The sequence below is a fragment of the Chelonia mydas genome, chromosome 4 (genome assembly GCF_015237465.2).
Source record: "Chelonia mydas isolate rCheMyd1 chromosome 4, rCheMyd1.pri.v2, whole genome shotgun sequence".
Lineage (NCBI taxonomy): Eukaryota > Metazoa > Chordata > Testudines > Cheloniidae > Chelonia > Chelonia mydas.
Window position 1 is genome coordinate 42,026,648 of NC_057852.1, and position 20,341 is coordinate 42,046,988.

Below are 20,341 nucleotides of genomic sequence, written 5' to 3' on the forward strand. Positions count from 1 at the left end.
TATTCTTTAAGGCTGTTTCATAGATTCATAGATACTAAGTTCAGAAGGGACCATTATGATCATCTAGTCCGACCTCCTGCACAACGCAGGCCCCACAATCTCACCCACCCACTCCTGCAAAAAACCTGTTGAGGAGGGGAGGGCTAAGGTGGATATATTTTTGTAGGGAGCCCTTTTCTGGATATTTTGTGATGTATACTTCTGTGAGAGGTACTCAGTGCAGGTGGTCTTTAAAGATGAGGAAATTAAAAAAAAAAAAATTTAAAAACACAGTTGTACGAAACCTTTTTCTAGAGCCTTGATTTTGTGTATACCTTTCCTGTTTCCTTGAATCTCTGTTACAAAGGAGACCTTCTCTCCCTGATGGCTGTGATTTGATATTTGGCAGCTGCTCCCTTCCTAGAAGCAGAGGGTCAAATTGGCCGCTAGTGTAACTCCACTGAAGTCAATTACATCAGCAGAAAATTTGCCCCAGAGTCTGTGACTCTGTCCAAAGCAATTGCCATCCATGACAAATAAGCTTTTGAGAATCCTCTGGGAGACTTGAGTCCTTGAAGCGAATTGCCGAGGGCTTTTTCCTCTAGCTGGCTGCACATTTTAACAAAGACAGAATTTCTTCAAAGACACAGCCCAAAGTTTTTTCTCTTTTGCTAACAATTCTATTTTGGACAGGAATCAGGGAAACCGGTTGTGAGACCCAGAAATGATACCCTCCTAAACATAACCCTGTGAAGCAAGACTCCTGCAATAGACCGGTGATTTGGAGGCAGAATTCCTCCTAACACTTCCAAGAAATTCCCCCACCTCCCCCCATTTTACAGTCTGGACTACTACTGGAATGGGTTAGTAGCAAGAGCATAAAAGCTGAGGTGCTTACTTGGATGAAGTGTACTTCCCTTCAGGCACCTCTGCAACTTACTTTTGAGGAGGTTTTTAAAAAAAATAAAAATAAAGACTTTGTGGTAGGCCAAGCTTTCCCCTGAGTAGCTTAGCATGCTGCGAATCTGCAGCCTCCTGGGACTTGTGTGGCTCAGCCGGCTCTGGCTATATTGTGCTGGAATGAACCCAGTATATTTGTATTCAGTCCCTTAAAATCAGTTCCCCTGAAAGGGGGGTGGGGAAGAATCCTATAATGTTAGGACTGTAATCATGATCTACTGAAAAGACTGGGAAATTATTTTAGACAGAGTTCTGGCAAGTATCTAGATGAGTTGAGTTGATGTATGCATACTCCTGGTTGAGAACCACTAGCCTAGGCTGCATTGAACATATAAAACCTTTAGTCCTAATTTTGCACTGGGACAGCTGCGTTAGAGACCAAATTGTTGTCTATGAATCATCAAACACAGCATGTCATAAAGCCCAAGATGAGGTGTGTAAGAGCTGGAAACCAAGCATTTTTGGTGTAGGAGATGAACTGTGGAACAAACTTTCAGTGATTAGGAAAGTAAATTCAGAATCTATCTTTAGGAAGTACCCTAAACCTTCAACTTTTGACTCTTTGAGTTAGAGCAAGAATGACGCTCGCAACCTTGAAACCCTCACCTACCCAAATACTCTCTGCAAAAGTTTTTTTTAAACCTAACAAACAAAATGCACTAGAATTTCAATCCCAAAAAAGGAAGACACATAGAGGCTCCATGAAGACCAGAGATCTTTGCTATTGCTCTAGGGTCAGGGTGGGCAAACTACAGCCCGGGGGCCTCATCCGGCCCTTCAGACATTTTAATCCAGCCTCAAGCTCCTGCCCAGAGTGGAGTCTGGGACTTGCCCTGCTCTGGTGCTCCAGCCGGGGCCTTGCCCTGCTCCACGCAGCTTCCGGAAGCAGTGGCATTTCTTCCCTCTGGCTCCTACACGTAGAGGCAGCCAGGGGACACCACATGCTGCCCCTGCCCCAAGTGCTCCCCTGCAGCTCCCATTGGCTGGGAACCACAGCCAGTGGGAGCTGTGGGGGCAGCGCCTGTGGATAGGGCAGTGCATCAAGCCACCTGGCTGCACCTCCATGTAGGAACAGGAGGTGGGACATGCCGCTGCTTCCGGAAGCTGCTTGATGTAAGCACCACCTGGAGCCTGCATCCCTGACCCCCTCCCGCCCACCAAACCCCTTGATCTTAGTCTGGAGCCCCCTCCTGCACCCTGAACTCATTTGTGGCCCCACTCCAGAGCCCTCACCACCTCCCACACCCCAGCCCCCAATTTTGTGAGCATTCATGGCCTACCATACAATTTCCATACCCAGATGTGGCCTCGGGCCAAAAGTTTGCCCACTGCTGCTCTAGGGTTTGGTTTGTTTGGTTGATCAGATAGCATGGTGGTGCATGGTAATATAAAACGCTACGGAGCCCTCCAAGAAGAAATCAGAATGACATGGCTGCACGGAGAATGAGAAATTTAGAGCTGGAAAGAGAATTGTGGGAAATCTGCATAGAGGTGGTGGTGGTTGTGAGCTATGGAACAAATGAAAGCACCTAGTCAGATAGACTTCTTCTCTTTTCACTGTATACAATCAACACAACTATTAGTAACTTGGATGAGGATGGGAGAGAGGAATATGTAAAACTGCAAGGAAACATAGGAGGGATGGTCAAAGCTATGGTAGGATGAGAAAGGGAAGGATATTGAAACTAGCAGACATACATCAGTGTGAATGAAGACAGATCACCAGATTTGACAGGGAAAAGTTGCTAGTGATTTGGATTAGAATAACTTTGCTAAAATGAAATGAGTGTTCAAAAAAAACCACACCCGTGTTACCAGATATGCCCATTACTTTAGGGTATGCTAATTTATTAGGGTTACTCTTCTGGGGGGGTTGGTTCTGTAATTCTGTTAATGTATTTGTGTGTTCATATGGAGCTCTACTCCTTCCGTCTGCAAGTCCCCTCCCAATGGAGCTCTCCTGCAGGACCTGGGTTCCTCCAGCCCCAGAATCAGATGAGAACACGCGTGCGCACACTAACAGAGCAAGTCTGAGTGGATCAGGTCAATCAGCACTCTCAAGCTAACCCCCTTATGTCCCTGTACTCAATGGGCTGGGTCAAGTAGCACTTTCAAGCTGTCACCCTTATATGCCCCATGTTTCAATAGGCTGGGCCAAGCAGCACTTTCAGCTGCCACCCTGTCATAAATATAAAGGGAAGGGTAAACACCTTTAAAATCCCTCCTGGCCAGAGGAAAAACCCTTTCACCTGTAAAAGGTTAAGAAGCTAGGATAACCTCGCTGGCACCTGACCAAAATGACCAATGAGGAGACAAGATACTTTCAAAAGCTGGAGGGGGGGAGAAACAAAGGGTCTGGGTCTGTGTGTGTGATGCTTTTGCCGGGGACAGAACAGGAATGGAGTCTTAGAACTTAGTAAGTAATCTAGCTAGATATGCGTTAGATTCTGATTTCTTTAAATGGCTGAGGAAATAGGCTGTGCTCTATGGCATGTAGATTCCTGTTTTTGTGTCTTTTTGTAACTTAAGGTTTTGCCTAGAGGGATTCTCTGTTTTGAATCTAATTACCCTGTAAGGTATTTACCATCCTGATTTTACAGAGGTGATTCTTTTTACTTTTTCTTCTATTAAAATTCTTCTTTTAAGAAACTGAATGCTTTTTCATTGTTCTTAAGATCCAAGGGTTTGGGTCTGTGGTCACCTATGCAAATTGGTGAGGATTTTTATCAAAACTTCCCCAGGAAAGGGGGTGTAAGATTGGGGAGGATTTTGGGGGGAAAGACGTTTCCAAACAGACTCTTTTCCAGTAACCGGTGTTAGATGTTTGGTGGTGGCAGTGATAAAGTCCAAGGGCAAAAGGTAAAATAGTTTGTACCTTGGTTAAGTTTTAACCTACGCTGGTAAAAATAAGCTTAGGAGGTTTTCATGCAGGTCCCCACATCTGTACCCTAGAGTTCAGAGTGGGGAAGGAACCTTGACACGCCCTTATATGCCACAGGTTTAACATGTCCCTGTCCCCACTTTCACGTCACAATTGTACTGGTAGTAACCCACTTGATGAGCAAACGCCACAGTATTTTGGGCACTGCAGGGATCTTCAGCTTAGGTAAAAAGTGTTGCTGCAGAGTAAATGGGGGAAGCTAAAAGCACAAAAGAGTAAAGCTCAGAGAGAGAGAAGCAACCAGCTTAACCATAAGTTATTGAATAAGTGATAACTACACAAGGAGAGCCTAAACCAACATAACAGTTACATTATTAAAGGTTAACACCTGAGGTAGAAAAGAAAACTGAGAGAGGGATCTTACCCACTCCATGGAGCTTGAACTAGTCGGGGTTCCCAGGTGATGGTGGTAGCTCAGGGTCCTGAGTGCTGGAGACAGGCAGAGGCCCCAGCAGGATCAGTCAGGAGATGGAGTCCCAGTGAAACTGATGCAGAGTTTGGGTCCATGCATCAGAACACTTACTGGAGGGTGAGTAGGGATTTTTGTAGAGAAAATACAATGGTTCAAGGGAGAACACGAGACTTGTTTATAGGTAAACTGATGACTCAAGGGTTTTCTTTAAGCTAGACAATGGGAGCTGATCATAGAATCATAGAAGATCAGGGTTGGAAGGGACCTCAGGAGGTCATCTAGTCCAACCCCCTGCTCAAAGCAGGACCGATCCCCAATTAAATCATCCCAGCCAGGGCTTTGTCAAGCCTGACCTTAAAAACTTCTAAGGAAGGAGATTCCACCACCTCCCTAGGTAACGCATTCCAGTGTTTCACCACCCTCCTAGTGAAAAAGTTTTTCCTAATATCCAACCTAAATCTCCCCCACTGCAACTTGAGACCATTACTCCTTGTCTTGTCATCCGCTACCACTGAGAATAGTCTAGAGCCATCCTCTTTGGAACCCCCTTTCAAGTAGTTGAAAGCAGCTATCAAATCCCCCCTCATTCTTCTCTTCTGAAGACTAAACAATCCCAGTTCCCTCAGCCTCTCCTCATAAGTCATGTGTTCCAGTCCCCTAATCATTTTTGTTGCCCTCCGCTGGACTCTCTCCAATTTTTCTACATCCTTCTTGTAGTGTGGGGCCCAAAACTGGACACAGTATTCCAGATGAGGCCTCACCAATGTTGAATAGAGGGGAATGATCATGTCCCTCGATCTGCTGGCAATGCCCCTACTTATACATCCCAAAATGCCATTGGCCTTCTTGGCAACAAGGGCACACTGTTGACTCATATCCAGCTTCTCGTCCACTGTAACGCCTTGGTCCTTTTCTGCAGAACTGCTGCCGAGCCATTCGGTCCCTAGTCTGTAGCAGTGCATTGGATTCTTCCATCCTAAGTGCAGGACTCTGCATTTGTGCTTGTAGAACCTCATCAGATTTCTGATCACTCTTGGCTATGAGTGGTTTCTTCCAGGGAGCTCACAATGAAACTATGCTGCTTCAGTATTCTTGATATCAATCAAGGATTTATTACTAGAATTTGTCTGATAACTGCTGAGCTGGGTGTGTGCAGGCATAGATTCATTAACATCTGGAGCAGAGATCTCCATGATGCAGTGCTTCCTAGCTCTTCTGGTCCCAGAGTTCAGTGCGGTTCTCTGTTCTCCATTCTGTATGCAAATGGAGATGTCTTAATCTTGTCACCCTTGTCAGGAGGGGTCTAGGTGCGTCTCCCAATGCCCTTCACTGCTCTCTGCAAGCCTTTTCTCTGATCAGTTTTGGTTCAAGCAGTGGCTGGTGGTGGGGTGGGGGGTGTCTTTCGTGAGTCAGGCTAGATACTGCACCCTGGTTCCCCAAAAACACAGAGCTGACTGGTATCACCTGGATGTGGGAATTTGAGGGCAAGGAAAAAATCCTTAAACAGGACTTCATATCCAAAAGAGGGAAATGTTGGTGCTTGTCTTCATTATGGAATGTTACCATGCTTGAAAGAGACAAGGTAGATGAAGCAGTCTCTTATTGGACCATTTCTGTTGGTGGAAGAGACAAGCTTTCGAGCTTCACAGAGCTCTTCAGGTCTGGGGAAAGTAACCAGAGTGTCTGAGCTAAATACAAGTTGGAACAAATAAAGCATAAAGGTCTCCCTCATTTTTGTAGACCATTTAAAATTAAGTGGGCCATTAAGGGTTAGCAGACAGCAGATTGTGTTACCAATTGTAATGAGTCATAAAACTAGTGTTTCTGTTTAGTCCATGGTTTTTAGTGTCTAGCAGTTAAGAATTTAAGTTCCCAAGTTTATCTTTTGAGGTGGTGTTGTGAAGGTTGCCTCTGAGGACAAGGACTGAGGACAGATACAGAATGATTGCTTTGTGGAAAGTGTTTGCCCATGAGTGATGTGGTGGTTTTTGTCTCATTTTTCTGAGTTAATTTGCGAATGTTGCAATTGTCTGGTTTCACCCACATAGTTGTTTCTGTGGCATCTGATGCACTGGCTGAGGTACACCACATGTTGTGATAGTCATGCGTAGGACCTAGGGCTCTTGAGGGTGTGTTGGGGGGAGGAGTATTGATCATCATAACAGTGGAACTGTCTGCAGGTTTTGCCACACACCTCTGGGGGAAAAAATCACAACACCAAGAATCATCACAAATGCTACAGTGGGTTTCTCAAACTGGGGTCCACAGACACCTGGGCGGCCACGAGGATGCTCCAGGGGGCACACGAATCCTGTCTGGGGCTGCCAGCCCCGCTAATCAACTCTTCCCCCTCTCTCCCAGTGCCTCCTGTGTGCTGTGGAACAGCTGTTGAGTGGTGTGCAGGAGGTGCTGGGAGGGTTGGGTATGAGCAGGATGGGGCCTGCTCGGGGGAGGGAGTGGAAAGAGGTGGGGAAGAGGAGGGGCAGGGGTCGAGCGGGGGCAGGAAGAAGTGGGGTGGGGGAAGGGCCTGGGGCTGAGCAGGACTTTTGGGGGTCTGCACAAAATTTTAAATCAAAGTGGGGGCCCCTGAGTTGCTAAAGTTTTTGAGAACCGCTATGCTACACACACCCCAACGTCACCAACCTATCAAGACTTCCTCTATCTGGAACCAAAGTATCTGTACTCTTTTGAAGTTCACAAGACTGAACTTTTGCCCCATCACACAACCTGATAATGTTTGGCTTTGTAGTGATGAGCAGGAGTATAAATAAGAGCAATTCTATTAAATGTATAAATACACAAAAATGAAAATAGATTAAACACACAATAAATTTTATTACTGAAATGTTTGTCACAATATAGGGACCATACTGTTCCATCAGTTCTTAAGGTGGTGTTCAGCTTAAAAACTGATGGAATGATACAGCCCTTAAATTTTACATATTGTAACACTTTTCCTTAAGTTTTTTGCTGGAATGATCTACAGTGCAAGCTTGTGCGCAATTGAATGATGTTCCAGTTTAATTAAAAATCATACAAATTAACTGAACATGCTCTAACTCTGCTTGGATAGACTTCCATACTAATACCCCTCAGCACCATGATGTGTATGACAGTTACTAAACATTCAGAAGTTTTTGGCTTTTGTCTGATTTGTATATTTTTCATAGCATAAAAGAAAGGGTAAAATGCACTATGCAGTAGTGAGTGTATTCTTCTCCTCTCATTCAGAGCCCAAAGCTTTCTGTAATGCTTGTGTGGGTTCAATAAACTATTGCATTACCTTCTGTAATCAATAGGCACCAAGGATATTTTTCTGGCTAAATCAAATGTGGCTTTTCTGACTTTGTCAGACTTACTATGTGACTTTGAGCAAATCGTTTAATCTCTCTCTGCCTCACTTTTTTCATCTGTTAATTGGGTATAATTGTATTTACCCACGTCACAAGTGTTTGTAAAAACACTTTCAGCTTAAAGTGTAAAGTAACGTTATGTACTCTGTCCACAATACAGCTCCATCCCTATCAAGACTTTGCGCTGTTTTTAAGGGACTGCATTATGTACAATAATCTGAGTCCAATGGCATTGGGGTAGTAAATGCTGGCGGCTTGGTTCATTGCTTCTGTTGGCATCTGATCAGATAATAAGTGGGTAGGACTAGCTTGAGTTTTCCTTGGTTCTGTATGTCGACGTCCAGCTTTTGTAAGGTTTGCTACTGCATCTTTTGATATTGTATTTTCAATGCTATAACAAAATACCACTCCTGTATATAATGGTGCTACCGCCTCTCTTAACCTGTGTTCTACAAACCACTCGTCAGCAGATAGTTGGTTGCTATTGCAACTAAAAAAGTTAAATGCCTAACCAAATGGCTCTAGCCTGGTCTAATATTCCTTGAAGAGCAAGTTGGTCTTTCTGCAGCGCCAGCTCCCCCTGGCTCGCGCTTTCCGCTACATGTTTTTGAAATCTTAGCGATGCTGTTGATTTCCAGCCTGCAGAGCGATTTGGGAAGGGTACTTTCCGTGCGCCCTCCCTTGCGAGTGCGCAACCCTGTGTGGGCTAGCAGGGTGGAGGACAGGAGGCTGACTGGGCGGCCAGGGGAGGCAGGGCCGGGCAGGGTTACGGTACGGTGGATGGGGAGGGAACCGCTTCTCCAGCTCGGCCAGTTTCTCCAGCAGGAGCAGCAGCAGCAGCAGCCTCCCAGTCTCCCCGCAGCGCAGGGGACCGGCCCAGAGAGGCACCGCGAAGGGCAGGGGGAGGAGCGGCAGGGGGAGGCCGATGCGAACAAACAAGTCGCTGCTAGCTGCGCTTCCCCCAGCCTGCGCCCCTCCGCGCCGGAGCGGGCAGAGTCCCCGAGGCGGCCGGGGGCGCGGGGCGGCGCTGGCTCCCTGCAGCCCCAGCAGCATCGCCGGGAGGCTGCGCTGTGCGCTGGCTGCTCGGGGCCGGGCAGGGTGACGGGCTCCCGGAGCCCGGGCGTTGCGCAGCTCCACCAGCCTCACTTGGCAGCCGGGACCCGCTTCCCGCGCGGAGGCGGTGAGGGGCCGGGGGGCCGGGCACTGCGCTGCCCCGCCGGAGAGGAGGGGCCGGGCCCCGGGCGGCCGGGGCTAGGCTGGGCGGCCGCGGCAGAGGGCGAAGCCGGCAGGAGGTGAGGCTGGGCGGCCGCGGCAGAGGGCGAAGCCGGCAGGAGGTGAGGCTGGGCGGCCGCGGCCGGGGGGCCGGGCACCAGGGGGGCTCCCCGGCTCGGGGTCCCGCAGCGGGGCGGATGGCTGCGGGCAGCATCACCACCCTGCCCGCGCTGCCCGACGACGGGGGCAGCGGCACCTTCCCCCCGGGGCACTTCAAGGACCCCAAGCGGCTGTACTGCAAAAACGGGGGCTTCTTCCTGAGGATCAACCCGGACGGCAGGGTGGACGGAGTCCGGGAGAAGAGCGACCCGCACAGTGAGTACCAGCCTCTCCCCCACCCGCTCCCCATCCCTGCCTCCCACCTCGCCCTCTGCACCCCCTGCCCTGCCAGCTCCCAGGGGCACAGCCTGGCTACTCCAAGGGCTACCGGCTGCCCCCTCCCACCTATACACCGTTCATGGCACGTACCCACTGCGCCCACCCCGGTGATACCCTCACCCACACTCCCCTCCTCAAACCTGCGTAGCCCAAACTCCTCGCTGACGGTAAAATCCTGGCTTCGTTGACAACAATGGCAAACTCCTGTTTCAGTGGGGGCAAGATTTTACTCTAGGTCTCAAACCTATTCCTGTTACCTTCCTATCCTCTGGATCTGAGGGCATGACTATGAAGACCTGAGTTCACTCCTGCTTTGGTCACAGAACTGCTGTGTGACCTTGGGTAAATCACTTAACCTCTGGGCTTCTTCACATTAGAGAATCTTACTGTGTTTGAACAGGATTGGGAACATTTGAGTTAATGACACTGTCAGGACCAACAAGGAGTCCGGTGGCATCACCGGACTCCTTGTTGTTTTTGTGGATACAGGCTAACACAGCCACCCCCTGATACTGTCATGACCATGACTTTGCAGTCAATGTAGACTAGCTTAATTCAGGAATGTGGGGGTTTAACCGTGGCTAGCTGATAGGGTATCTCATCCTGGGCTGCAAACTGTAGTCCGTATTTTGTCTAATTTGAGTGCTCCCAATCCTATTCAAGCACAGTAAAATGTTCTTGCATATACAAGTTTTCTGCATGTCTTTCCCCTGTCTCTAAAATGGATAGAATAACACTTGCCTACTTCAAGTGTTAAGTTTTAAAGCTAGTAACATGAGATACTTAAAGTATTTATTATCTGTACTGATCAGTCAGCTTTATTAATGGACAGTGTAGAGTTATGTTTCTGTTAAAGCAAGCTCACATCTTAAACAAGAAAGAAAAGTGTGGCACATGTTTGTAAAAGTTTTCATTTTCATGTATAATCAGCTTGGATCAAAGGACAGTAAAAACAAGTGTAAAATACTTTGAATATTACAAAACTTGGCCTATGTCCCAGACAGTATTCTTGTGGAAGTGGTAATACCTCTCCCAGTGCCCTCCCTCTCAGGGCAGGAATAGGGTCCTGGGGTGGGAATGACCATTCACTTCCTTTGTTTTAAAAGGGGATCACAGTACATAGAATAGTTTGCCAGTTCTTGCTAACTGAGGATTAATCAGACACCTTGCAGGAGGCCTGTTGTCCAACATGGAATTTCGTGGGTGGATCTTATTACTACTGTCGCCTTTTGCTTAGAGAACAAAAGCCACAAGACTTTTTAAAGTATTGAAAAGTCTGTGAATAGTACTTGCCAATCCAGTGACAATACCTTAACCTGTCCCACAACTGAAGAGCTGCTGGTGAATGATTTCCTTCAAATCAGTTATGCATGGCAGAATTACTATGTATCAGAGGGGTAGCCATATTAGTCTGGATCTGTAAAAGCGGCAAAGAATTCTGTGGCACCTTTATAAACTAACAGATGTATTAAGTTTATGCTCCAGTACGTCCGTTAGTCTATAAGGTGCCACAGGACTCTTTGCCAGAATTACTATTCAGTCTTAGTCTCTTGCCATAGAGGATAACAGCCCTCTACCATGCTTCCTGATTAGTATACTACTAGATTTGTACTATGCACTTTATGAACCTTGACTAGACAAGGAACTGCTATGAGACAATTGGCACCAGCTGCAGAGAAAGTAAGATTGTACTCAAACAGGCTCTTTTCACAAAGAGGTAATTGTGGCACGAAATTGACTAGGATTATGGCCCTATTTTTCATCGGCTGCTGGCCTGATCCTGAAATGCAAGTGGCATAGAAGGGAGACAGAAGAGGAGGAGGAAGACAGAAACAGAAAGAGAAGACATACAAAGAGAAAAAGGAGAGTAGGGTGGAGAGAGGGGAAAATGGCTGGTGTGCTACATCTTTTCCAATGAGAATTTGTAGACCTCAAAGGCTTACACTTCAAGTGTTCATATCCACACAATACACCTGGAAACCCTTTAATATTTTCTTCTAATTTTGGTTTCTAAATTCTGGAAGATATTTGCCAATACCTTCTTCTAAAATCCTGGAGAAACACTGCAGGAGCCTGACACATGACCTGGGCGTATTGGGAGTGGGTTGGGGACAACCTATACCTGTGTTACTGTGTGATGTGCCTGTACATTCACTTTTTTTCTTGTAGATTTCTCAGATGCTCCTTGAAAAAAGGAAAATATAATACAAATGTGTGTGGAGTAATGTAAAATATTAAATTATACTCCATGTTACAAATACCATAAACCTCAATGCCTAAAGTAATATATAGGTAAGTGGCCTGATTTTTTTTTTCCAGACATGTTGGTCACTGACCACTCTGGATGCCCTGTAATGGAAATTGGGACATTTGTTTTGGTGTCTAAATATGGACCTAGCTGCTTAATTCTTTTCTAAAATGTGACTGAAAAGTCCCATTTAAATACTCAGGTTACTAAAACAATTTGCTTTTTCTAAGATTTCAGTTTTCATAAGGAAATGTAAGTTTTACATCATAATAGTAACCCTAATGATGTTCATGCTGTCTACCTTTTTAAATATAATGTACATACCCCGCTCCAGGCATCTGTTTGGGAACAAATGGAAATATTGGGAAATGTAGGCATTCTTATACGAAAAATCTCATTCATTCATAATGCCCATCTTGTCACCTCATGAAGTAGCTGGGAGAGTATCTTTGAAAGCTAATAAATTCAAATTTATGACTGAAGTATGGGTCTGTGAGGCAAACGCGCTCTCTCTCTCTCTCTCTCTCTTTCCTGGTTCTGCAACCTCTCTGCATTTTCAGTTTCACCTGATTGCACTCCTATTCCTCTGCTGCCATTTTTCTTTGCATCTCTCTCTTTCTTTCCCTCCTCCTCTCTACTGCTTTGCACTTTTCTCACACTCTCACCTTTTAGTTCTCCAATCTCCCTTCTCCTGACTCCATCCTACTGCCTTTTTCCTAATCCCAATACTCTTTGCCTCTACTCCCTTTACCAACCTCCTCTGTGGTAGGCTGTGGCACCAGTGAGTAGGCTACTCTTCTATTCCAGACCATCTCCAGGAAGGGCTTACAGGTATGTTTCCTTTAAGGTCTGTCCCCTTCTCCTCCCCCTCCCCACTCCCATATTTCTGCTACTGCTAATAACTTGAGGGGCCTAAGAAAAGGTTGTTTTTGGTATGCCTGGAGCATCATACTGAAACAACAAGCAATAAATAAAAGACAGTCTTGGACACCTTCCTAAGAGCCATAAGACTGAAAATGTTAGAAAGAAAAGTATATCTAAATTAAGTGATGCAGTTTTACCTTATGAAGCCTAACTTTCCCTTTCTTAAACATCAGTTTCTATGAGAAATGCAGTCAGGGGAAATTGATGGAATTATTCCAGCAGAGAAATTGACCTAAATGTTCAAGGACATTGATTCAAGGAAGATCTAGGAGAGATTCTTTTGTTAACTGTTATTTTCAAGATTAAATTGCCTAAGTTGTACTGGATGAACCCTGGTTCATTTCTGCTTTCAAAGGAAGTTCTAATTTTAGAGGGTGTGAAGACCTGTATCTGGTTAGATCTGTGTCCAAAATATAATTCTGTAAAACAGTGTCTTATTTAGTTGTGTATGACTTTTTCCCTGATACTCCTTTAGTACTAAGGAGCATGTGTCCAATTATATATTCCGTTCCCTGTGTGAGACTGGATTGTTTTTTGCATTTGTCGTGTGCTTACATGAACTCTTAAATGTATATTTAATGGAAACAAGAAATAGCAAGTAAAAATCCTGTATGCTAGATGACTGAGATTCACATAGCTATAAAATAGGACACTACATGTATCATGGTAGATATTGCCATATCTCATATGCATTGTAAAATGACTTCAATGAAGAAATGGCAGTATCTCTTCTGACACACCTTAGTGTCTTGTTTGTTCTGAAATGTATGCGGCAAACCAAACACAAGACAAGTCACACTTGTGGAGTTTATCATTTACAAGAAGTTCTTTGCAAGCTGTGCGAGTTCTTCTGGCTGAACAAGGCAGCACAAAGTATCCAGTCAGCTTAGAAAGTGTTTTAGAAAATCCTCAGACGTCTGTATTGAAATGACTACTGAGCAAACAAAGTGGTTCATTTGTCCATAGCTTCCAGGAGACATCCAGTAGCACAGCTTGTTTCCTTCTTGGTCTTTCTCTCACTTGGAAATAGCCAGAATTGATATAATTCCTTAACTTCCATCCTGCTTTGCCTCAGACCAGGAGTACAGTATGGCATCCTGGAAGGACTACATTTTCTAGTAATCGTTCTCCTTGATCTCCTAGAGACTGTCTAGGAACTTCTGAGACAGCTTTGTCCCTCACTGATCAGGGCGAAAGGTGTTCCAGCCTACTTTGTTCATGAACTCCTGTTGCTTTCCTCTGAAGACTTAAGAGCCTATATACAGTCCTTTATTTATTTGTATATTTTAATGTATTAAGTAACAATTTGGGATCATAACATTTTAAAACCATTATATTTTATCATTATTCTAAATTACATAAAGCAAGAAATATTTGAAAATAATTAAAATGATCACAATCTTTTGTAGTGTCCTGATTAAATAAAGGGGAAGGTAGAAATATGATCCCTTAAGCTGAGCCTAGTATAATCAAACGTGATCTGAAAATGAACTGAAACCCTTACTGATCCTGAGCCAACTTTAAGGCTTCAGTAGCCAGCATCTCTCATTTGGGCACTTAAATTAATGGTTAGATTTTTTTTCCCTCAAAAGCTTTCTGCACCCAGAAGCTCCTGTTCTCATTGGGATTTGTTGGGTGCTGAGCACTTTTGAAAATCTGACCACTTAAATTAGGTACCTAGATGAGAGCTGAGTGTTTTTTCCAAAAAACAAAAAAACAACAAAAAAATTAGTCCCAATTGTGGGTTCTGAACACTCCAGAAAATCTGGCCCTAGACATCCAGTCACATCACTCTTTTCATATCACACAAGTTATTCTCTCAAAAAATTATTCACTCTGAAGACCCATCCATTAAGTTACTTTTTAAGTTTTTTTTAAACTGTTTCAGTTGTTAATCCCAGCCATTCCCACAGTGTGTGTTTTGTCCATTTACAGTAATAGATGAGGAGGTGTCAATTCCAGGAGAGGCAAAGTTGCTTTTGTAATGAGCCAGCCACTCCCAGTGGCTCAAGCCCAAATTAATGATGTTAAATTTGCAAATGAATTTTAGTTCTGCTGTTTCTCTTTGAAGTCTGTTTCTGAATTTTTTTTTGTTCAAGGATGGCTACTTTCAAATCTGTTATTGAATGTCCAGAAAGACTGAAGTGTTCTGCTACTGGCTTTTGTATGTTACCATTCCTGATGTCCGATTTGTGTCCGTTTATTCTTTTACGTAGGGACTTTCCAGTTTGGCTAATGTACATGGCAGGGGGGCATTGGTGGCACATGATGTAATATAACACATTAGTAGACGTGCAGGTGAATGAGCCGCTGATTGTGTGGCTGATGTGGTTGGGTCCTCTGATGGTGTCGCTAGAGTAGATATGGGGACAGAGTAGGCAACAAGGTTTGGTACAGGGATTGGTTCCTGCGTTAGTGTTTCTGTTGTGTGGTGAGTTGCTGGTGAGTAGTTGCTGGTGAGTATTTGCTTCAGGTTGTGGGGCTCTCTGTAAGTGAGGACTGGCCTGCCTCCCAAGGTCTGTGAGAGTGAGGGATCGTTTTCCAGGATAGGTTGTAGGTCATTGATGATGTTCTGGAGAGGTTTTAGCTTGGGGATGTACATGATGGCCAGTGGTGTTCTGTTATTTTCCTTGTTGGGTCTGTCCTGTAGTAGGTGATTTATGGGTACCTGTCTCTCTTTGTCAATCTGTTTCCTCATTTCCCCAGGTGGGTATTGTAGTTTTAAGAATGCTTGATAAAGATCTTGTGGGTGTTTGTCTCTGTCGGAGGGATTGGAGCAAATTTGGTTGTATCTTAAGCGTTGGCTGTAGACAATGGATCGTGTGGTGTGTCCTGGATGGAAGCTGGAGGCATGGAGGTAAGTATAGCTGTCAATAGGTTTCCGGTAAAGGGTGGTGGTTATGTGACCATCACTTAGTTGCACTGTAGTGTCCAGGAAGTGGATCTCTTGTGTGGACTGGTCCAGGCTGAGGTTGATCCTATTGGGATCCAGAAAGTTGTTGAAATCCAGGTGGAATTCTTCAAGGGCCTCCTTCCCGTGGGTCCATATGATGATGTCATCAATGTAGCGCACGTAGAGGAGCGGCGCTAGGGGACGAGAGCTGAGGAAGTGTTGTTCTAACTCTACCATAAAAATGTTGGCATACTGTGGGGCCATGCAGGTACCCATAGCAGTGCCACTGACTTGAAGGTATAAGTTGTCCCCAAATCTGAAATGGTTGTGGGTGAGGACAAAGTAGCAGAGCTCAGGTGTGCCGTGACCTCATCAGGGATACTGTTCTTGACCGCTTGTAGTCCATCCTCATGTGGAATATTGGTACACTATATCCACCCTGATCGAATTGGCCCTGTCAACACTGGTTCTCCACTTGTGAGGTAACTCCCTTCTCTTAATGTGTCAGTATATTTGTCTGCATCTGTAATTTTCACTCCATGCATTTGAAGAAGTGGGGTTTTTACCCATGAAAGCTTATGCTCAAATAAATCTGTTAGTCTTTAAGGTGCCACCAGACTCCTTGTTTTTGTGGATACAGACTAACATGGATACCCCCTGATTTTTTTGTCATAGTCAACCTAAAAATTCTTCCCAGCTCTGGGATGCAATTTTCTCAAAGATAGCACAGCAAAGGGAAGAAAATATATATTGTGTTTTAAGACTTACTGTGTAACATCATCTATACTTGCTGGTATGGCATTGGAGTAGAGGTGCCGTCTGATGAATTCTCCTTTACTGGAATCCAGCTGCCCAGCACAAGTCCCACTGGAACAGACTAAGAATGAGAGAACATATGCCATGGAACATGCTTTGCTAATCCTCCAAGCAGAGCTACTATCTACTGCAGCATACTTGCCTGCCTACTAGATGTGGCCTCTAAGGTAGGGGACCACACTCTGGATGTGGTCAGTGAGTTACCCTAGCATTTTCTTGGATACTGTGGGGACTCTTGGGGAAACTTTGCTTCTTGAGTAAGATAAGCCAACACTTCTCCCAGCTCCCTGGTGTGTGATTTACACCTTAATGTTTGAAAAGTGCTTTGAGATCAAACGTATGATATAGGTAGTCACTATTTATTTCTGTTATACAGAGTAAATACTCCACCTGTGCTTTAACTATTAATCTTGGCAGCTGTTTATTTAAAGTACTTCGTGAATTCATAGAGATGATCATTTAAATAAGCTTGTGGGCCAAAAGCTCCAAATGCTTACTCCTGCCAAAGCCAATTTTATGACCCAAAAGTAAGGGATTAAATTTATGGGCAATATTCTGGAGCTATGCTAGTGTAAAACCAGTGCAAGGTCAGAATCAGGCTCTAAATCAGGGGTGGGCAAACCCCTGAGGGCGGCAACTGGGTATGGAAATTTTATGGTGGGCCATGAAAGCTCATGAAATTGGGAGTTGGGGTGCCGGAGGGCTCCAGCTTGGGGTGTGGGCTCTAGGGTGGGGCTAGGGATGAGGGGTTGGGGTGCAGGAGGGCTGCTTTGGGCTGAGACCAAGGGGTTCAGAGGGCGGGAGGGGGATCAGGGCTGGGGCAGGGGTTTGGGGAACAGGAGGGAGTCAGGGTGGCAGGCTTTGGGTGGCGCTTACCTCAAGCAGCTCCCAGAAACAGCGGCATGTCCCCCCTTCAGCTCCTACATGGAGGTGCGACCAGGGGTGTCTGCGCACTGCCCTGTCCGCAGGTGCCACCCCTGCAGCTCCCATTGGCTGCGGTTCCTGGCCAATGGGAGCTGCGGGGGTGGCGCTTGGGGTGGGGGCAGTGTGCGGAGCCCCCTGGCTGCCCCTAAGCATAGGAGCTGGAGGAAGGATGTGCCTCTGCTTCCGTGAGGAGTGGAGCAAGACCCTGGCCCCGCTCCCTGGCTGGAGCCCTAGAGCAGGGAAAGCCCCAGACCCGACTTCCTTGTGGGAGCTTAGGGCCAGATGAAAATGTCTGGAGAGCCAGACGTGGGCCCCGGGCTGTAGTTTACCCACCTCTGCTCAAAATGTTCTACTAAAAGACACTGTCTCTCTTATTACCTTTTTAAAAATAGAAATGTTTGTTCCTGTACTTTCCACTAAGAAAAATTAGACCAAGTTGCTAATGTTTTTTGACCTACAAATACTCATAATACTGGGGTTCATTCTGGGGTTAGAAATATTTTCCAATTAAAAGCAGTTTACGGAAAGTGAGCTGTGTTTATTTGTTGAGTATTATTAGTATTGACGGAATAGGCAGGGTCTAACCCTTGAAATCAGTGGGAGTATTTCCATTGACTTCACCATATATTGGATCAGGATACTGGAATTGTTACATCAATTGCTACTGAAAGCTATTAAGTGTCATCTTGCATTTTGGGATAAATGCTGAATAGCAAAAGATGTAACACACTAGTCAGAATTATCAGTCCCCTCATTCAAAAGCTGTATAAAATATGACTTATTTCTCATGACGAAACTTATACCCTGAAAAATGCCCCCCAATACCAAGGTGACTGGTGTTTTACACCGTAATAATTTGAAAAAGGCTGGATTCTCTGCATGATCAGCTCTAACAAGTAGAGGGCTAATAATTTAGATGTCAACATTTTATACATCTTACCTTAAGGTATCCATTTTATAAACACTTACTTTTTAGTATTCTTGCAATCCTGAGCTCTAATTCATGCTCTCAATTCTTATGATCAAATTCTTTGAGGTGTGTCGTCAGTTTTCACTGCAGGAGGTGTTATGACCTTGAAGGATCAGGCTCAAATTCTGCACAATATCCTTTCAGTTTCAGCTTTAATTTCCTTTTTCAGAATATCCTATAAAACTTTTTTAAAGTAATAACTGCCTCTTTTTGTACTTATTTAAATTCTGTACTGTCAACTTGAAAACTAAGGAGATTTTACTTCTATTTAGGTCTAGAAATTGAGAATAGGGGGGGAAAATCTAAACTGGAATAATTCCTATATTGCCTAACTTGTTCAAGTAGCTCACCATCTGTGTCCAGAACTGTTTCTATATGAAACAGTTATTTGGGTGGCAGGACACAACGCACGGAAATAATCTGCTTCAGTGCTGATACCAGTTCCAAGAAAGGGGCCAAATTTATCTCAGGTGTAATTCTTTTGTGATTTGTTATAAAGTCACCCCTGGGATGAATTTGGCCGGAGATGGTTAGTTGAATTGATTCATCTTGATCACTTTCTCAAAAGCTTTAAAGACCTCACTGCACTGAAATGTAAAGTTATAAACTATTACATTTTTATCAAACTTTGTTGTGATAAAATGATCTTAATTCAACAAAAAACTGAAATTTGTATTTTGATTATATTAAGTAATGTTTCCAAGGAATATATTTAAAATTTATGAATGACACATTCCAAGGTGTTTCAAAATCATTTTTGAGATCAGTGTTCATATTATGAAACTGATTTATAATGCTAGACACAATTGGTGTTTTTTGCTAGTGATGATATAGAAGTGTCCATTTTCTAGACAATAAGACTATGTTCCATTCCTTATGTATAATTTAGTGGAATTACTGTTTCAAGTAAGGGAGCTATTAAGAATGCCTAATTTATTGTGATGTAGAGGCTACATATCTCTGTGAATTCCAAGACTATTGCATATCCAGGGCAAATTTACCCTGAAGTTAAACTGGGATTTAACTGGGATATAGAGGACATAACACCTGATTGTTCAGACATTCACAACTAGTAACTTTCTGTTTCATTAGCAAGTGCGTATTCAAGGCTATGTATTTCAAAGTACTTCCTTGCTTCTTAAACGCTCAGCTGTGTGCCTTGTAACATTACCTGGGTCATGTTATAAACACCTAGAAATGTACTGTACTATCTCTTGTGTCCAGCTGATTTCTCAATAATACAATCAAAAAGATGTGTCCAGAGTTCTGATGCCATTCGGAATTCATCTTCTTTGTGCAGTTTTTTTTAAATTTTCAGGATAAAGTCAAACTTCTATCTGAATATCTGTGTACACTTAAGATGATAAACCATTTAAATGAGTTACTGCCATATTGATATGGTGTCCCCAAGGTTGGGTGTGAGTTCTGCTACATAAACTGTTCCTGAACATGTCTTTCTAGATGACTGTTCCTATGTCACTCTTAAAGATGGCAGCTTTTTTGACTTTTTGGTCTTGAGGGGAAGCCCCTGACTGCTATAATGGAGGAAGATATTAAGAGTACTGGGAAGAACTATACTCCCTGTATTAACTTTGCAATGGTAATAGAGTGAATTGGTGGTGTGTTACTATAGTACTTCTATAGTATAGTAGTTCCAAAGAGGATGGCTCTAGACTGTTCTCAATGGTAGCAGATGACAGAACGAGGAGTAATGGTCTCAAGTTGCAATGGGGGAGGTTTAGATTGGATATTAGGAAAAACTTTTTCACTAAGAGGGTGGTGAAACACTGGAATGTGTTACCTAGGGAGGTGGTAGAATCTCCTTCCTTAGAGGTTTTTAAGGTCAGGCTTGACAAAGCCCTGGCTGGGATGATTTAACTGGGACTTGGTCCTGTTTCGAGCAGGGGGTTGGACTAGATGACCTTCTGGGGTCCCTTCCAACCCTGATATTCTATGATTCTATGATTCTAGGCATTGACCTAGTCTTATGTTTGCAGCAGATCTAGCAAAATAAGGAGAACTGTTAGATGTGCTGGTTATGAAATATCCCATGGCACTTTTTGTTGTAAGAGCAGTTATCAACCCTATTTTCCTGGTCACAATCCAAAGTGAATAACTACATTCTGATGAACTAAGCTTTCTGTGCAGTTTCAAGTACACATGGTGCCCTTATCTTCCACTCCTAAAAGGTTGTGCAGTGCTTTTGCTTACTATTAAAAATGCTGCTGTGCTCCATTCCATAGGTATCTGTCTTGGGGCACATCCACACTA

The 20,341-nt window shown here is 44.3% G+C and overlaps 1 protein-coding gene across 1 annotated transcript in view; it reads left to right on the top strand.

Moving 5' to 3' along the window:
* The first annotated feature begins 8,311 nt into the window (after positions 1–8,311).
* The window catches only part of FGF2 (fibroblast growth factor 2), a 65,608-nt gene continuing 53,578 nt past the window's right edge, over positions 8,312–20,341 (top strand). Inside the window, exon 1 of the mRNA XM_007056834.4 lies at positions 8,312–9,232. Coding sequence (XP_007056896.4) covers positions 9,055–9,232 — 178 coding nt within the window. The 5' untranslated portion in view covers positions 8,312–9,054. The remainder of the gene's footprint in view (positions 9,233–20,341) is intronic.